The sequence below is a fragment of the Delphinapterus leucas genome, chromosome 8, assembly GCF_059928025.1.
Source record: "Delphinapterus leucas isolate spDelLeu-1000000601 "Yukka" chromosome 8, BTC_Dleu_Yukka2, whole genome shotgun sequence".
NCBI lineage: Eukaryota > Metazoa > Chordata > Mammalia > Artiodactyla > Monodontidae > Delphinapterus > Delphinapterus leucas.
Genome location: NC_143136.1, coordinates 18,465,300 through 18,484,122, shown reverse-complemented (window position 1 = coordinate 18,484,122; position 18,823 = coordinate 18,465,300). Strand labels below are relative to the sequence as shown.

Below are 18,823 nucleotides of genomic sequence, written 5' to 3'. Positions count from 1 at the left end.
CTAGGGGGGTGGAGGAGGGGGAGAGAGGGTGTAGAAACTGAGGTGCAGAATCTTAGAGCTGGATGGAACTTCGGAACACCCCGTTTCCAGGCCCCTCTGGCTACGTTGGGGAAACCGAGGCCAGGGAGGTAACTGCCAAGGTCAAATGTTGGGCGCTGCCTGGTGGCAGAAGCCAGGCATCTGAGGCTATACCGGAACCGAAGGGACAGGTGGTGGGTGCTCCCGTAGGCCTGCGAGCTCAGTTCCCAAGGTTGGAGGGGCTGGCGTCTGCGGAGGGGTCGCCTCCACGGCTCTTGCGGGGAGAGGAGGCTAAAAGCAAGGTGGTGCGTGCATCTGGGAATTGTGGGAGTGGAGGGCGGCGCACCCGCCTTCGGCAACGCGTGGGGCGCCGGAGAAGGGATTGCGGGGCAGGTGGGGTCCTGCGGGGGCCCGCGCGTGGGGGCCGGGCCGGCCGGGGCGGGGTGAGTCACCGCTCGCCCGCTCCCATTGTGCGGCCCGGCGGCGGCGGCGGCGGCGGCGGCGGCGGCGGAGCTGCGGAGCCGAGCGAGAGGAGGTGGAGCCGCGGGCTGCGGGCTCCGGCGCCTGCGTCCGCCCAGCCCGCCAGGCTCGCTGCCGCCGCGGGCGCCCCCAGGCCGTCCGGCCCTGCGCAGCGACAGGCCCCGGGGCGAGCGCGGGAAGGAGATGGGGCGCGGCGGTCGGCCCGAGCCCCGCACGCTCCGGAGCCCCGAGGTACCGCAGGGCGGGGCAGGGAGCGGCGGGCCGGGCCCCGGGGCATCCCGGGCGCGGCGGGGCCTCGATGGGAGCTCGGGCGGGCGGGGGATCCAGCTCCGGGGAGGGGGAGGGGGGGCGGCCGCGCGAGGCTCCTGACCCCGCCCTCCTCCCCCAGGGCTCCCCATTAGGTCCGCGCAGCGCCCTCTTCTCACCCGGGTCACGGGTCCCTCAGTGAGTCAAAGTCCCCCCAAGCCGCCTCTCCGGACATGGCCAATGGAGTGATTCCGCCGCCCGGGGGCGCCTCCCCCCTACCCCAGGTGACTGACGCTCGCGGGGGTGGGAGAAGAGGAGGGGGAGGGACCTCAAGGAGGATAGGGGGGTCTTCTGGTCGACCCTGGGACCCCCAGATCCAGGGATAGAGCTGGGCGGGAGATACGGAGAAAGAGGGGGTCTTTTGGTATTTCTCGGATCTGTTGCCCCCTCTCCTCCCAAGCCCTGGAAGCCTGGGAGGTTGACCCCTGCCTGGGCCACAGGGAGTAGAAGACGAGTCTGCTGGTCTCCCCCATCTCCACCTAGGGCTTGGAGTTGGGGTGGGTGTGTGGCGTTCATGCGTCAGGGCTCCTTAGAAGAGGCTGTTGGGTCTGCAGGTCCGGGTGCCCTTGGAGGAGCCCCCTCTGAGCCCAGACATGGAGGAGGAGGATGATGACTTGGGCAAGACCTTGGCTGTGAGCAGGTTTGGGGACCTCATCAACAAGCCCCCGGCCTGGGACCCCAAGAAGCCCAGCCGCAGCTACAGCGAGCGGGACTTTGAGTGTGGGTAGCCTGGGGACCCCTAGTGTGGCCGCCCTCACCGCCATCACCTTCATTGCCACCATCACCGTGCTCACCACTGGCTTGGTCACCCGGTGTCATCTTATGCTGGATGCTGTGCTGGATGCTGTGCTGGGCCACCATGCCATGTTAAGTCATCCTGCCTCACTTACCCATCACCTGTCTGCCTGCTAGGGGAGCTGAGCCCCAGACACAGGGGAGATGTAGGGAGATGGGCCTGAGGCCTCCCTTGGTGACCTTCATCTTCCTCAAGGCTCTGTCATACCTCTGGCCCTGCTCTCGTCTCTCTGCCACCTCTCCTCTCCTCCTTAGCTCTGCTGACTCTACCTTTCCCTTCCTTGCTGTGTCCTGTCCTCTCATCCCCGCATCCTCCCTGTCACAACCTCCCCTCTCCATCACTCCATCCCCCCGACTCTACCAGGCCTTCCCAATGACAGGCTATGGGTACAGGTGTTGGGGGGAGCCTGACTCTGGAGGAAGGACTAGGGTGCCCTTGTTTGAGGCCTTGAGCTAGAATAAGGCATGCGTCCCTAGGGTGGTGAGGGGCCCCCTTCTGCTGTGGGGGCCCCAACCAGCTCTCCTGCACCCCCAGTTCACCGGCACACATCCCACCACACCCACCACCCGCTCTCGGTGCGCCTGCCTCCACCCCACAAGCTGCGGCGACTGCCCGCCACCTCTGCCCGGCAAACCAGGAGGAAGAGGAAGAAGGAGAGAACCTCTGCTCCCCCCTCTGAGGGGACCCCTCCCATCCAGGAGGAGGGGGGAGCCGGAGTGGATGAGGAGGAGGAAGAGGAGGAGGAAGAGGAAGGGGAGTCTGAGGCAGAGCCTGTAGAACCTCCACCCGCAGGGTCCCCACCCAAAGCAAAGGTAAGGTCTGTCCCCAGGGAGGGCTGGCTGCTCAGGGAGAGAAGGGGAGGCCTGGAGGGGGGAGGGGAGGCCCGGCAGGGTTAGGGGGAGGCGGGGCTGAGTGGGGTATTGGGGCTGAGTCAGGGCAGGGACCCAGGTCACACGGGGTTTATCCACAGTTCTCCATTGGAAGTGACGAGGACGACAGTCCCGGCCTCTCGGGGAGGGCCGCCTTCACCAAGCCCCTGCCCGCGGTGGGCCCGCGCTCCGACAAGAGCCCCCAGCACTCGGTCAGGTAATGGCCTCCAGCCCAGCCCAGAGCAGGTCCCAGGCTCCTTCCTAACCCCAGTGGAGAAGCTAGGAGGAAAGGAGGCGGGGCGGAGGAGCCGGGGAGGGCGTGCCCCTTCTCTGCATGATTGGCAAGGAGGAGAGCACCAGAGGGCGGGCAGGGAGAGTCCTCCAGGAGAGAGGTGTCTGGGTGAAAAGGAGGATGGGGACAAAGAAGAACTGGGGACCAGTGCGGCGGGGGCAGGAAGGTGGAGGTAAGCTTTTCTCTCTGCCCAGGAGGAGCCTGTGTGTAGTCCCCAGGGGGCCTCTCCAGGCCCTGCCCCAAGCTGGGGGAGGGCAGAGGAACCCCCTCCCCTGGCCCATCTCCACCGAGGGTCCCTGCCAGTTTCAAGGCTGCCGTGTTGCCTCCTCAGCTCCCCTAGTCCCCGGGCCCGGGTCTCCCGAGTCGCCGGAGAGAAGAGCCGGCCACGGAGCCCGTCAGCCAGCTATGACCTGCGGGAACGGCTATGCCCAGGCAGTGCCCTGGGCAGCCCGGGTGGGCCGGAGCAGCAGGTGCCCACGGATGAGGCGGAGGCCCAGATGCTGGGCTCCGCGGACCTGGACGACATGAAGAGTGAGTGACACCCACTTCCAGGGGTGCCCAGCCTGTGAGGGACCTTGGAGAGGCTCTGTGTTCTCCCCCACCCAGGGCTGAGCTCCTCTGCGGTATCCCTGTCCGCTGGAATGTGGCCAGTGATGGGGAACTCACTACCTCACCAAGCCATGCCTCGGGTGCCAGAGCTGAGACTTCCCCTCACGATGCCTTTGCCCTTCCGTCCTGGTTGTGTCCTCTGAGTCACCCCTGGAATAAGGCAGCCCTTTTTCCACATGACGTTTGGAGACATCATTGTACCCCCCCCTCCCCCGAGGCTTCTTTTCTCAGGGCAAACTCTTTTTACCCGCTTGGAACCAGGGCCCTGAGTCCCAGCCACTCCACCAGGCCCTGCCTCTCCCTGTGTCAGGAGCCTCCTACTCCCATCACACCACCCTCGGCCGGGCCTGGCTGTGATCTCGGCACGTTCCTTCCGTCTTATCAGTGCCCTGGTTTCTGTGCCACCTGTCCGCACCCATGGGGCTCTGTGCCCAGCCAGGGGCATCACCGACCCCGCCCTCCTCCCCTTGGAACCACAGTGTGTGTGCAGGGGTGGGGTGGGAGGGGGGAGGGCTCTGAGTGTAATACGTCATGGAAAGTTGCCAGGGCCTGAGGACAGGGACAGGAACAATCCGATGGCAGCAGCAGCGGCGGCTGTGGCGGCAGCGGTGGGATGGGGGGGTGGTCAGGGAGAGGGCGTGTTTACAGACCTAGGGTGCAGGCTGGAAGCAGCAGGGAGCAGGCCTGGGGACCTGGGGAGTCGGGGTCAGGAGGCCCGGCCACTTTCAAGCTCTGGTTGGACCAAGACCACTGCTGTCCAGGCTCCTACCTCTCAGGAGAGCCGGGGCTCTAGGAAGGAGCAGGGGCTGAGGCCTTGGCCATCGGGGGAATGATGAGCCCGCTGGAGGAGGTCACAGAGCCCAACGGGGCACTGAGCCCTGGGCCCGGGGACGCTGAGGGTCAGAGCCCTCAGAGGGCTCCAGCCCCCAGCCCTCGAGACCCGCTGGCCTCAGAGGACTTAGAGATGTTTGTGCTGGACCTTGAGGACTATGACCTGTGGGAATCCATCAGGGGCCAGCTGAGCCCCATGGTGGGCAGACCGGCTTGTGAGTAACTGGGCTGCTGGCCTTCCCCCAGCTGTGGGCCTGGAAGGGCAGATGGGAAGGAAGGGAGAGAAGCTCTGCCTGAGTCCGTCTGGATGTGTACCCATGGGGGAGTACACGTGGGTGCTGAGGGGCACAGGCAAGGTGCCGAGGGCGCGGGGCCTGGTGACTTAATGTGGGTCCTGGCACTGCCGAGTAAGAGACAGTGGCCGTGACCGGGGCTGTGGACTGAGTTGGGGGTCTGCCTTTTACTGTGGCTTAGCCAGTGTCCCCGTGTGACTTTGGACTAGTCCTTTCCCCTCTCTGGGCTTCAGTCTCCTTATGTATGAAATGGCCCAGCTGGACGATATGGTTTTGTCCGCATGGTCCCTGGGTGACTGTGGCGGCCCCCCCGCACTACCGAGTAGAATGGCTGAGCAGAGCTGGAGGGGCTGGCAATGACCCCGAGGCCCTGAGCTGGAACCCTGGGACCGCCAAGCCCATCTTCTCCACAGGTCACCGGCTGGAGGACAACCCTGGCGTGCGCCGGCACCTGGTAAAGAAGCCGTCTCGGACGCAGGGCGGGAGGGGCAGCCCCAGTGGCCTGGCCCCCATCCTGCGCAGGAAGAAGAAGAAGCAGCAGCTGGACCGGAGGCCTCATGAGGTACCGGACCCCGAGGAAGTGGGCCTTTGGATTCTTCTCGCCTCTCCTCCCCCCTTCTCCCTCCCTCCCTGCCTGGCCCATCGCCATGTCCCCAGGACAGCTGGTCCCACCTGGCGGCCTCCAGGCCTTCACCCTTGGCGCCCACCCCAGGTGTTTGTGGAGCTGAATGAGCTGATGCTGGACCGCAGCCAGGAGCCCCACTGGCGGGAGACGGCTCGCTGGATCAAGTTTGAAGAGGACGTGGAGGAAGAGACGGAGCGCTGGGGGAAGCCGCACGTGGCCTCGCTCTCCTTCCGCAGCCTGCTGGAGCTCAGGAGGACCATTGCCCACGGTAGGGGCCCTGCAGGCCTGTCCCTAGAGCTGCAGGCCCTCTTCACAAACCACAGAGCTCAGCCTGTGCTGGGCTGCCCAGCTCCAGGGACTGCTCCCTGGAGCCCTGGGGCCAGGCGAGGTCTGGCTGCCACTTTGGGGACATGGGGTCCAGCTGCCTGCACAGCTATAAGCTTTGAGGGGTGGGGCTGTGCCCAGGTACCTAGCACTGTACCTGGGGCACAGTAGGTATCTGTCCACATGCAGTAAATCAACAGATGACCCCCTCTCTGGGCAAGGAGGGGCTGTGCCCTCACCCCGTGCTCTCTTTTTGCATCCCTCTCGGGCGGGGCTGGGGCCACATGGAGCTGTGTGTGCACCTGGGCACATCAGGTGCTTGGCTCACCCAGCATGTCTGCCTGTCCTTGGGGAGCAAGCCGCTGGGGGGTGGTTTTTTTCTACCTGACGGGACCGTGCTCCCTCCCCTGACTGTGCCCCCAGGAGCTGCCCTCCTGGACCTGGAGCAGACCACTCTGCCAGGCATCGCACACCTCGTGGTGGAGACCATGATTGTGTCTGACCAGATCCGGCCGGAGGACAGGGCCAGTGTCCTTCGCACCCTGCTGCTGAAACACAGGTGCCAGGGTGGGGCACCTGGGAGGGCGCCTTCAGGTTCAGCTGCCTTCCAGGAGCACAGACTCTACTGAGTGGCTCTCGAGCCTCTGCTTGAATACCCCAAATGATGGGGAGCTCATTCCTTCTTTATCTTTGGACAGTACCAACCGTTAGAAAGTTCCTTCTTACATTGAGGCAAAAAGGATGGAGGCCCTGACCTCATTTCCTCATGACCTCAGGCCACCAAGGGGCTGTCTTCCTAACCTGCCTTGCCCCCTCTGCCCTCTCCTCAGCCATCCCAATGATGACAAGGACAGTGGCTTCTTTCCCCGAAATGCGTCCAGTTCCAGCGTGAACTCGGTCCTAGGGAATCATCACCCAACCCCCAGCCATGGCCCCGATGGTGCAGTGCCTACCGTGGCTGATGACCTGGGGGAGCCAGCCCCACTCTGGCCTCATGACCCTGAGGCCAAGGAGGTCAGTCACCTTGCTCTGACCTGGGCTGGGGGATGAGGAGGGCTTCCAGTTTCAGTGGAGGCCATGGATGGCTTCATTGAGTGGGTCAGGAAGGTTGGTTGCCGGGCACCATACTAGGGATGTGGGGGACCTACATTCAGGAGGGACCCCTGCCCTGGAGAAACAGAAATTTAAAATGGGATGATGGGGCAGACCCAGGGGAGCCATTTAAACAAGGTAAGGCTGAGATATAGGAGGGGGCTTGGAGGAGGGGTCCAGATCCTGCTGTGGGGCACTTCACCAATAGTCTCCACCCTGGCTGGGGAGGGAGAAAGCAGGGCCCAGATCCAGGGGTTGGTGGGCAGAGTCCAGGCCTGGAACAAGGGATGGGAGGGCCTGCCATGGCCTCCGGTCTGGGTCCCAGCCCTATTCCAGTTCTGCGTCCTCAGAAGCCCCTCCACATGCCTGGGGGAGATGGTCACCGGGGGAAAAGCCTGAAGCTGCTGGAGAAGATCCCTGAAGATGCTGAGGCTACTGTTGTGCTCGTGGGTAAGGAGGGCTGGGCCCTGGGGGCATGTGGGCTACAGGGCATGGATGCCCCCACCATGGTCTGCTTGTCTTGAGCTCTGGCCTGCAGGCTGCCTCGTCCATCTCCAACCAGGCCCCCACCTTGCCCCTGGTCTTCCTCTCAACCCATCTTCCCTAATCCTCTGCCTGCTTCCCATCCAGCTTTCTGCTATCTTGGATTGCTTCTAGTCCATATAACACCATTGTGAGAATTAGAAAAAAGCACCCCTTCCTCAATACCCTTGATTTCCATCTGCTGGTAAATTGTAATAAATGTACAGACATATAAGCAAATAGGGCTTCTTTAGATTGGGGTTTCTTTGTGCAGTGCACAACCTGCTCAACTGTACATGATGGCCCCAGATATCCCCCCAGGGCCTGCCTTGACTGCGCCCCTTTGCCCAGCACCCTGTGCCTTACTGTCCCGCCAGGCTGTGTGCCTTTCTTGGAGCAGCCAGCGGCAGCCTTTGTGCGCCTGAACGAAGCTGTACTCTTGGAGTCTGTGCTTGAGGTCCCTGTGCCGGTTCGCTTTCTCTTCGTGATGCTGGGGCCTGGCCACACCAGCACCGACTATCACGAGCTTGGGCGCTCTATTGCCACCCTCATGTCTGACAAGGTGGGTCCGGCAGCCCCCAGGCTGGGCATTCTAGGCCTGTTCCCCTGAGCCCTGCTTGTTCTCTGTCCCACTCGCTGCCCCCAGTGGTATCCATGGGTACAGGGGTGCTAGTGGCCCTTCGGGGTGGAGGCAGCGCTCTGGAGTGGTGGAGGGAGGGGTGAGCTGAGAGGGAAAAGGGAGCCTTGGGCTGGGGCTATGGGAGGGGACAGGGAGGTGGATGCAGGAACGAAGAAGCCCAGACGCTGAAGCTTTGGATGTGACATGAGACTCGAAAGGGAAGCTGGGCTTGGACAGGAGGGTCCTCTAGCCAGGGGTGATGTTCGAAATATTTCCCAACCAACAGGATGTGGGCACTCTCCAGTGAGGATGGAGATTGGATTGGTAGCGCTATGCCAGGCGTCATCCCTTCAGTTGTTGCATTCTGGAAAAGTCTGGAGGCTCCCAGGGGAAGAGCGCGGGCAGTCATGGGGGTTTGGGAGGTGTTCAGGGCCGTGGCTGCCTGCCGGCCAGCAGGGACATGAGTCAGAGTTTTGATAAGTGGACTGGACCTGTGTATGTGGCTGACCGTCCACCTTGCCTCTGGCTCTCTGATGGCCCAACACCTCCTCCCCAAAGCCCCCCGTCCCAGGGCCTCCCTGGGCTGTGGGCTTAGCCCCTGGCATTCCTGCCTCCAGCTATTCCACGATGCTGCCTATCAGGCGGACGACCGGCAGGACCTCCTGAGCGCCATCAGCGAGTTCCTGGATGGCAGCATCGTGATCCCCCCGTCCGAGGTGGAGGGCCGAGACCTGCTGCGCTCCGTGGCTGCCTTCCAGCGCGAGCTGCTCAGGAAGCGGCGGGAGCGGGAGCAGACCAAAGTTGAGATGACCACCCAGGGCGGCTACGTGGCCCCTGGGAAAGGTCAGACCCTTTGGGGCCCGGAGCCCCCTGAACATATGCCCCCTCCGCGGCTCCCACGGCTCTGACCCCAGCCCCATCCCGACTCTTGAGCCCTGCACGTCAGCTTCCAATCCCTGACCCAGGTCTCTGCACTGCGTCCCAGGCTGGGAAGGATTGGGCCCAGGGCCTGCTCCAAGCACGAGGTTCCAGCAGCCTCTTGTTCCCCCAGAGCTGGCGATGGACTTAGGGGGCTCTGAGGTGCCCCCTGACGACGACCCCCTGCTGCGCACTGGCTCGGTGTTTGGGGGGCTTGTCCGGGATGTGAAGCGCCGGTACCCGCACTACCCTAGCGACCTGCGGGACGCCCTGCACTCCCAGTGCGTGGCTGCCGTGCTCTTCATCTACTTTGCTGCCCTCAGTCCCGCCATCACCTTCGGGGGGCTGCTAGGTGAGGGGCGGGAGGAGAGGAGGGGGCTCACTGTCACCTGCAGGGTTGCTGGGTCAGGGTGTCCCAGTGGTCACTTCTGGGATGACAGTAAAGTGAGAGGGGGTGGGTGCAAGGGGTGGGAGATCCGGGGTGGGGGGCTGGTGGTGAGAGGCAGGAGGGTTGAGAGTGGTGAGGGCCCCTAGCTACCACTCTGGGGGGCTGCTCCGCTTTTCTTGGGTCCCCAGGTTAGGGGAAACTAGACAAGAAAGAGGGGCCAGGTAGAAAGAGCCAGGCCAGGGCCGTCCCACTGACCCTTGCCCGCGCCAGGGGAGAAGACAGAAGGACTGATGGGTGTGTCTGAGCTGATCGTGTCCACGGCTGTGCTTGGTGTCCTCTTCTCTCTGCTGGGGGCCCAGCCGCTGCTCGTGGTCGGCTTCTCGGGGCCACTGCTCGTCTTCGAAGAAGCCTTCTTCAAGGTGACAGCCACCCCGCCCCTCCCCAGGGGTCACCTGCTCCACCCTGTGCCCCTGGCCCAGGTGATGGGCCCCTGCGGTCTTTCCCCCTCCTCTCCCTCGGGGTTCACCTCCTGCCCGTCCCGTGGGGCCCTGAGGGCCAGGTTAGATGGCTGTGGGTGACCACCTCTCTCTCCCGACCTCTAGTTCTGCCGAGCCCAGGGCCTGGAGTACCTCACAGGCCGGGTGTGGGTTGGCCTCTGGCTGGTGGTCTTTGTTCTTGCCCTGGTGGCCGCGGAAGGCAGCTTCCTGGTCCGCTACATCTCACCTTTCACCCAGGAGATCTTCGCCTTCCTCATCTCGCTCATTTTCATCTATGAGACCTTCCACAAGCTCTACAAGGTGGAGGCCCTGAGAGGTCTTGGCGGGGTGGGGTGTAGATGGGGGCTGGGCAGCACCCTGGGAAGGAGAGCCTGGGGGGAGGAGGGACGATGAGGAAGGCTCTGTAGGCTGTGGGCGTGGGGGTTGAGGACGCCCTAGGGCTACGTCTGAGCTGAAGGGCAGGGAGTCAAACCCAGAGGTTTGAAGTCCAGGATTCACCTGAACGGGTATGGGACGGAAAGGGGGCATTGTCAGGGCTATGGGTCTGGGGGCCTTGGGTCACTATGTAGAGGAAGGGCGTCTGTGTGTGAGATGGAGCTGCATGTCCTGTGTTACGTTGCCTGGTTAGGTGTGGGAGGGGCCAGCCCTCTCCCTCACGGGTGTACTGACGCTATGAAATCAGGCATCTGCCCAGGTGAGCGCTAGGGCAACCTCGTAACCCACACAGGTGTTCACGGAGCACCCACTGCTGCCATTCTACCCCCCTGGGGGAGCCCTGGCAGCTGAGCTGGACCTGAATGGGAGTGCCCTGCCCCCCACCGAGGGGCCGCCGGGCCCCAGGAACCAACCCAACACGGCTCTGCTGTCCCTCATCCTCATGCTCGGGACCTTCCTCATTGCCTTCTTCCTGCGCAAGTTCAGAAACAGCCGCTTCCTGGGCGGCAAGGTGCGTGGCCGGCGGGAGTAGGGCCTGTGGACCCCCTGTGGGTGTCCCGCGGTTCCTGCTGTCACTGCCAGGCTCCGCTCAAGAGAGGGGCTGTCCCCTTCTCCGGGTCGTGGGAGACCTCATCCGAGTCTGTGCAGCCTCTGCCCCTGTCTGAAGCCTCAGAGAAGTGTAATCAGGAGAGGAATGCCCTCGTGGGCTGGGCTGGGCTGGGCTGGGCTGGCACCTGCGGGGTTTAAAGGGACAGGCCAGGGGACCTCTGGCTCCTGCTCAGGCCCAAGAGGGGTCCGGGTAAAACACCCCCACGTTAGTCTCCTGACCCTCCCCTCCATCTACCTTTTGCTCCCTTCCCCTCATTGGCCCCTCTCAAGGCTCGCCGTATCATCGGGGACTTCGGCATCCCCATCTCCATTCTGGTGATGGTCCTGGTGGATTACTCCATTACAGACACCTACACACAGGTGAGTGAGTCCCGACCCCCTCTGGCAGCTGGTTCTCACCCCAGGGGCTTGAGAGGCAGGCCATAACATGTCCCCATTGCGCCAGCAGCCGGTCAGGGCTGGAACCCAGCTTTCCTAGTGGAATGGCTATGTGCTGGGGCTGCACAGGGGTGGGTAGGCTGGGGGTTTCAGAAGCAGCTGCGTGGTCCAGCTGAGGAGGCCGGCCAGGGAGTCTGGGGCTGTGTGTGGCCCTTAGTCAGGACTCCTGGAGGACCAGGTGTGGGACTGGGGGCAGAATGACAGGTGCCCCTGCAGCAGGTCTCCTGGCAGCTCTGGGGCTCAGGGAGAAGGTATATCATTTCCTCATTTGCTGCCAGACCCCTTGGAGGCACAGTGACTTTGGAGGATACAAAACTGATTTTCCCCACACCTGTTCACACCCATGTTCCCTGGAGCCCTGGTACTGGGGACACAGAGCTGGTGGGGGGAAGCTGCTACGTGGAGTTGCTAGCGGCCCTGAACCCGGTCTTCCTTCTGGTCATGCAGAAGCTGACGGTGCCCACGGGGCTCTCAGTGACCTCCCCCCATAAGCGCACGTGGTTCATCCCGCCCCTGGGTAGCGCCCGTCCTTTCCCGCCCTGGATGATGGTGGCAGCCGCTGTGCCCGCCCTCCTGGTCCTCATCCTGATCTTCATGGAGACACAGATCACTGCGTGAGAGGGCTGGGGGGGAGGAGCGGGGAGCCGTGGGATTGGCGGCCGGAGGGTGTCCATGGGCCTGGGGCGTGGTTTCCCCGTGGTGCTTTTTTTTTTTTTTTTTTTTTTTTTTTTTGCGGTACGCGGGCCTCTTACTGTCGCGGCCTCTCCCGTTGCGGAGCACAGGCTCCGGACGCGCAGGCTCAGCGGCCATGGCTCACGGGCCCAGCAGCTCCGCGGCACGTGGGATCTTCCCGGACCGGGGCATGAACCCGCGTCCCCGGCATCGGCAGGCGGACTCTCAACCACTGCGCCGCCAGGGAAGCCCCCCAGTGGTGCTTTGACATGATACCTGTCTGTTACTACCACCACTTGCAGGGTGGCACTTGACAGTCCTCAGAAAACCCTGGCAGCATGTTCTCTCAGTGACGCTCACATGTATCTCATTTTGGTTAAACCACAATGATGTGGTGAGAGCTGGCATCTGGCTTTTGTGGTGTTTTAAATATCCACAGTATGGGAATTTGCCTCAGATTTGCTTAAACATGAGAACTTCAATTTGAGAACCTGAAAGAGGAAGCTGGCAGGTCCTGGGAGAGTTCTGCTCTGCATGTCCTTCCCCCTCTACACCGTCCCTGCTGTGTGTGCCTGACCCTGTCGCTGGCCACCCCCCCACCCCCAACTCACCCCCACTTCCCATCCTCTCCCCGTAGGCTCATCGTCAGCCAGAAGGCGCGGAGGCTGCTCAAAGGCTCCGGCTTCCACCTGGACCTGCTTCTCATCGGCTCCCTGGGTGGGCTCTGTGGCTTGTTTGGGTTGCCCTGGCTCACGGCCGCCACCGTCCGCTCGGTCACCCATGTGAATGCGCTGACTGTTATGCGCACTGCCATTGCTCCCGGCGAGAAGCCCCAGATCCAGGAGGTGCGGGAGCAGCGGGTCACTGGAGTGCTCATCGCCAGCCTCGTGGGTGAGAGCGCCCACTTTGCACGGCCCCGGTCCCCACCCCCCAGACTTGCGTTCTTGGACCTTAAATCCTTTCTCCATCCCAGGCTTGACCCAGATCCCTTCTGAGTTTCCAAACGCATCGTGACTAGCCCCTGCTCTGACCCCCAGACCTGCTTCTTGACACTCCATGTGCCTTTTTGCTTGAGCCCTTTCTTGGTTCTCTGTCCTGTTGCATCTTCTCTTGGTCACAGTGATGAGGCCCGGCTCATCTCCTCCCCACCAGGCCCTTCCATCCTCACGGGGGCTGCCTGAGGGGTCACGTAGGTGTGTGTCACCTCCTCCAGGCCTGTCCATTGTCATGGGGGCTGTGCTGCGCCGGATCCCACTGGCTGTGCTCTTTGGGATTTTCCTGTACATGGGGGTCACATCACTGTCTGGCATCCAGCTGTCCCAGCGTCTGTTGCTCATACTCATGCCAGCAAAACACCATCCCGAACAGCCCTATGTGACCAAGGTAGGGCCAGGAGGCACAGAGGTGGGGCGACGGGGTGATGGGGAGTGGCGGGGGGGGGGGGCGAGGGATCTCTGGGCTGGAGATGGACTCCAAAGGATAAGTTGGGACCTGGGGACCCGAGTTCCTAAAGATGTGGTGAGACCTGACACCTGTTCCCCAGGTGAAGACCTGGAGGATGCACCTGTTTACGTGCATCCAGCTGGGCTGCATCGCGCTGCTCTGGGTGGTCAAGTCCACGGCGGCCTCGCTCGCCTTTCCCTTCCTGCTGCTGCTCACGGTGCCCCTGAGGCGTTGCCTCCTGCCCCGGCTCTTCCAGGACAGGGAGCTACAGGCGGTAAGGGAAGGTGCTTGGGGCAGTCTTAGGGGCTTGGGCCCTGGGTGCCAGTCTTTGCTGTTGTGTGACCACAGACAAATTACCTAACGTTCCGAAATCTCATTTTCATCTGTATGACGGGGCTAATAGGTTCTCCCTTATAGGATCGTGGTGAGGATTAAACACAATTCCAGGTAAAGCAATGAGAACGGTGCCTTGGTGTGAAAGAAGCACAGGGCTGCTGTAGACAGCTGTGCAGGTTGTGTCCTGAGCAAAGGCACACAGCTGAGGGATGAGCGGGCGCGGGGCGGTGCTGAGATCCATTCTGAGCCCTGTTTCTGTCAGCTAGAGGAAGGGACATCTTTTTGAAAATCCTCTGCCCACGCATGGTGTACAAAGGTACCACAGGAGCTCAGAGCCCCAGGAAAGTACTTCTGTGTGGTAGCTGCTATCATCATTATTATTATTAGGAGGTATCGCTGGGGGGTGACCCGAAGGTTTTGGCCAGAGGGAAGTGCTTCAACCTGGGGCCACAGTCCCTGTAGACAGTGAGGCTTGGAAAGGTCTAGGGGCAGTGAGGGCTGCCGGCCCAAGGAGGAGCTGGGGAACGGGAGGCGGTGAGGTGCCGGCCTCTCCCAACCTTCTGCTCCCTCTTGCAGCTGGACTCTGAAGATGCTGAACCAAACTTTGATGAGGACGGCCAGGATGAGTACAACGAGCTGCACATGCCCGTGTGATCCTCCACCATGGTGCCCCTTGGAGACCCCGACACCTTAGTGATCGACACCAGGCCCCAGTCAGAGCCCAGCCCTAGGGCCAGCGGGCTCCTCATGACCCAGAGACGTGCCTGGAACCACTACTGATGCCATGACTAGAGTGGCCCCCTGACTCTGCCCTGGGCACTGACCTCGTCTCACCCAGGCCCTTTCACAGACCAGACCGGCACAGGCTTTGAGCTCATTATAACCACACTCCTTGTCTTGTGTCTGCCTCACTTTCTTGGTTCCATCTCTGGTTTCTCGGGTCATACTTATCCATCTGGAATTGGAAGAATTCTATTTTCAGGGTCGTCAAAATCAGGGAGAGTTTTGAGGCAAGGACAGAATTCTTGGAGGAAAGGGAGAGAATCAAGACCACAGAAGGTCAGAGCTGGATCTTATCAGCACCCCCTCGACCCCCCCCTGAAGTACAGTTGAGGAGCTGGAGGCTCAAGGTCTGGCTCAAGGTCACATGCTGTTAATCCAGTCCCTGCTGAGAAGGGGGAGGTTGGGGGATGGGAGAGGGAGGAGGTTGCTCTGCTTTAGCCACTAGGGAAATCAGAGCGTCCCAACGGCTGTGCGGCTACAGAGGGGAATGGAAAATGTTTATTTTCTTTTCCTGATCCTTGGCAGTCCAAAGGGCAGGGACAGGAGCTGCCCAATCCCCTAGACGCCAGGGTCGTGCTGGCTTAGGGGTCCCTGGACCATTTTAGAGTCTCCAGGCTTAAAAGAGAGGCAGTTCTGGGATTCCTGAGGCCACTCCTTGCGTGCAACAGTCTTTGTTACGCCAGAAATAACCTGGGAGGCCTTGCAGAGGGTGCAAACTGGGAGCCCATTTCGTCACAGTTGCTAGGCAACCAGCTGCGTGGTTGAGCGTCTGTCCCTGTGTTGCCCTCTGGTGGCCGCTCTCTCACTGCAGGCTCTGTCTGGACTGGGCCCGGGTAACACTGCCACCTGGTGGACCCGCTATGATCAAAGATCCCATTCAAGCACCTTTAGTTCCTCATTGGGATGCAAGGGGGTGGGGCAGAGAGGTTCCATGGACTTACAAAGCCCTGGGCAGCTCTGAGCATCCAGTGCCAGGATGCCTCAACCCTACGTTACCCATTTACTCTGGAGGTGGCCCAACTTCTTCCTTACCTTTCCCCAGTTTCCTCCCAGGTGTTCAGGCCAACAGCTAGAGCCCTGAAGTTGGTCAGGAAAGAAGGGACAGATTGCTGTGAGGCTATTTGTTTTGTTCATAAGGAAGAGAGATGCCCCTCCAGCTGTCCTGGATTGTCATTCAGATTTAAGTATTTCGGTCCAGTCGGCCGCTTCGGTCTCTGGCGCCGCGATAGCCTCCAACTGCATCTGGCCTCTGACTGATCCTCCTGGCTTACATGAAGGCAAGATTCCTTTTCCCTTAGATTGGCCAAGGCCAGGTGGAATTTCAGAGGAACTTCGCCAAGGAGCAAAGTGAAGGTCAAACACAAAAAACTAGAACACAGACGTGTTCAGAGCAGATTCCAAACGCAGAGATGGCAGGGGCCACACGTGTAGATAGATAGGCTTGGCTGAGAAGCTTTGCACGCAGGACTCTGTTCCTTTTCTGAGCCCTAAATCAGGTTGCCTGGTCCCCCCATCGGGGCCTTGGTGTGGGCGGACTTCCCTGTTGGGTCTGTGGGATGCTGAGACCCCACAGGAAAGAACCTGCTTCTTCCAGAGCCCCTGAGAGAAAGTAGTGACCTGAGCCCTGAAGACTCGGCTCTTCATTGGACACAGGTTGTGTCAGTCATCTCTGCTTAGCGAATAGCTGAGAAGCATGGGTGTTGCTCAGCTGGAACGTGAGAAACAAGAGGGCGGGGGCTTTTGAACCTGAATGAGTCTTGGTCCTGGCTAGTGGGTCAGGGCGGCCTCCAGTATGACAGGGCCCTGAGGCCCCAGTTGGAACAATAGGTGAACAAATTTCAGTGAAAGATCGAGCCAGACATAACCTCGGGCTATCAACATGCCCCCTCCGCTCCCCCCAATGGGAAAGGACATGAATAAGCCCTAAGAGCTTGGAGTCTTAAAGACCACGGCCTGTAAACCACCCTCCCCCGGCCCCTCTCCCCAAGGGAAGGCAACTGCAGTTCAGTGCAGTACAAGGCTGTAGTTGACCAACACACGCGCTGGGCTGGGCCTGGTTAGGGGGGGAATTCTTTGTCACCCAGGGTGGAGGCCTGTGGGGGCTCTGAGAGCACTTAGCACTTAGCACAAAAGAGCCCAAACTTTTGCCAGGGATGGGTCCCTGGAAGGATGGCAGAGGACAGAATGACAGTGGGGGCCAGGGAAAGACAGGGGTGATGGGACAGTGGCAAACCCACCGGAAGACAAGTGGCCTGGCCTTTCAGAGATCATCACATTTGGGGATATTCAGAGTTTGTCCTGAAGCCTTGGTGTTTCCCCTGACTTTCTCTTCACTGACCCTTCAACCTTATCTTCCTGGGGGGCTGCAGCTTGACTGAGGCTGCCTTCTTCCAGGTGTGGAGGGGAGCCAAAGGAGAGGAGCCGCATCCGGCCCTGGTGGCACAGCTCTGGGGGACTAAGGGAGGGTAGAGGCCATGGTACTTTTGAGTGACAGGTGCTGCTACCGTCTGCTTTACAGTGGAAGCAGCTTGGCGAGTGGGCACATCCCAGGTGGCACAGGACCCTTCCAATAAGGAGGATAGTGGGCCCGTCGCCATCTTAGCCTTCTCCTTGTGGCTCTCTGTGCGGGGTTAGGGCCGCATCCCGGGCAGCTGCCCCGAGCTTTCAGTATCCTTGGTCTAGTTCAAGCCCACTTCAGGCCCAGAGAAGTGCTAATTCATTCTTCTGCTTTGAGCAAAGACAGCAGCTGGCATTTCCTTGCTCTGTGCTGAAGATTCAGCTCACTCGTGGTCTGATACCCCCGTGAAAACTTCTGGCTGTCGAAGCTCACAGACCATCTGCTTGGATTGACCCTGCCCTCTCCCTTAGGGCACGGAACCTGGCAATAATAGGTCCCGTTTGGCAGCCGGTGTGACATCTCTTCTTGTATCAGGTGACTCAAATAATGATCGTGCCTGTTGACACTTAGAGCTCTCAAAGGGAATTCTGAAAGCGGAAAGACGAAACAGAGCTCAAGGGCACTTGCAGCAAACGCTGCCCGTACAGCTGGCGCTTAAGCCGTCGCTGGAAATAGCAATCAAACAGGTTCCAGGCCAGCATCGAGCCGGGGATTGAATCCAATGTGGCAGATAGGAAACTCGGAGTGAGGAGTTTGGGTTCTAGATAAAGAAAAGATATAATCATCTGAGAGAGAACTTGATCAGTTGTGTGGTTCACCACTTGTGCCAAGAGCAAACTTCAATATTTGTAGGGTTTATGTTCTAGAAGGAAGATTTAATATTTGAAGCCTCTGTTTGGATTATTTTTGATTTAGTTAGAAATGTTTGTCTTGAACGACGCTTTATCAAGTGCTGACTAAGCACACAGCTGTTGGGATGTTCTCTGGGTGGTGGGTGAGTCCCACTTGGATCTGGGGGCTGAAAAGAGGAGCAGGGAGCTCCGGGGACAAGGCTGCCTGGACCGTGGGAGGGGAGGGATAGAGAGCAGGCGGGGCACAGCTGGAGACGGAGCAGGGGCTGGACGCTGCTGGAATGACGGAGGGAGATGGGAGCGCTGAGGAGCACGCGAAACAAGACTTTTTAAAAAAAAATTTTATCAGAGTATGGTTGATTTACAATGTTGTGTTAGTTTCGGGTGTACAGCAAAATGAATCTGTTATACATATATCCACTCTGTTTTAGATTCGTTTCCCATATAGGTCATTACAGAGTATTGAGTAGAATTCCCTGTGCTATACAGTAGGTCCTTATTAGTTATCTATTTTATATATAGTAGTGTGTTTGTGTCAATCCCGATCTTCCAATGTATCCCTCTCCCTCCCTTACCCCCCAGTAACCATAAGTTTGTTTTCTACATCTGTAACTCTATTGCTGTTTTGTAGATAAGTTGACTTGTAGCCTTTTTTAAGATTCCACGTATAAGCAGTATCATATGACATTTGACAAGACTTTCTTTAGAGACTGTTGACATGCCTGCCAAGGCGCCTCTCCGGCTGCACCCCCGTGACTTGTACTTGTCTATCTCCCTTCTCGGCCGTAAGATGGGCAGAGACCCAGCCTGTGCCTTTTTTGTACCCTGAACAACAACAAAACAATGCCTGGGCACAGGGTGCTCAGGGCCTACGGCTGAGCAGGTGGCAGAGGAGGAAGGGCCAAGGGGTCAAGGACACTGCCCCGCCGAGGATTCAGTGACAGCCAAGGTGACAGCAATAGAACTTTTAAAGAATTCTGAGAATGTTTCGGTTTTCATGTTTGTTAGTTTCAATTACAGCTGTCACTTTCTCTGTGTCTGTTAGTAAAAATCCCCTCAAAACCCAAAGAGGCATCGTGGGTTTCTTTCCCAGCCAGCTGGAGGGAGAGATGCTGGCGAGGCTGCATACCAGGCTGATGAGCAGACAGTGGCCGGTGGGAAAGAGGAAGTGCCATCAGAAGCCCCAGGAGCTGTAGGAGACAAGATGGGACATGGACGGCAGCCCGGGAGATGGCCCTGGGTTTCCAGCGGCAGGAAGGTTTGCGTTCTATCTTAGCTGTCCTGTTCCTTCTCCACCAGTGGTTCTTCAAAATGCTAATGACGGAGGGACCAGAGCATCATCAATCCGGCTTTTGGAGGGCCCATTGTGTACAGGGCTT

The 18,823-nt window shown here is 60.1% G+C and overlaps 1 protein-coding gene across 1 annotated transcript; it reads left to right on the top strand.

The window, feature by feature from the left end:
* Window positions 1–898: 898 nt before the first annotated feature.
* SLC4A3 (solute carrier family 4 member 3) lies at window positions 899–14,922 on the top strand. Its single transcript, XM_089916328.1, is given in 23 exon segments — window positions 899–1,028; window positions 1,359–1,524; window positions 2,135–2,412; window positions 2,571–2,686; window positions 2,993–3,068; window positions 3,070–3,292; window positions 4,908–5,056; window positions 5,207–5,387; window positions 5,867–6,002; window positions 6,274–6,457; window positions 6,886–6,985; window positions 7,435–7,619; window positions 8,294–8,519; window positions 8,728–8,946; window positions 9,253–9,401; window positions 9,585–9,779; window positions 10,207–10,425; window positions 10,794–10,883; window positions 11,409–11,575; window positions 12,271–12,524; window positions 12,847–13,016; window positions 13,177–13,350; window positions 13,989–14,922. Coding segments are annotated over 23 exon segments (3,786 nt in total). The 5' UTR covers window positions 899–977; the 3' UTR covers window positions 14,067–14,922.
* The last annotated feature ends 3,901 nt before the right edge of the window (window positions 14,923–18,823 follow it).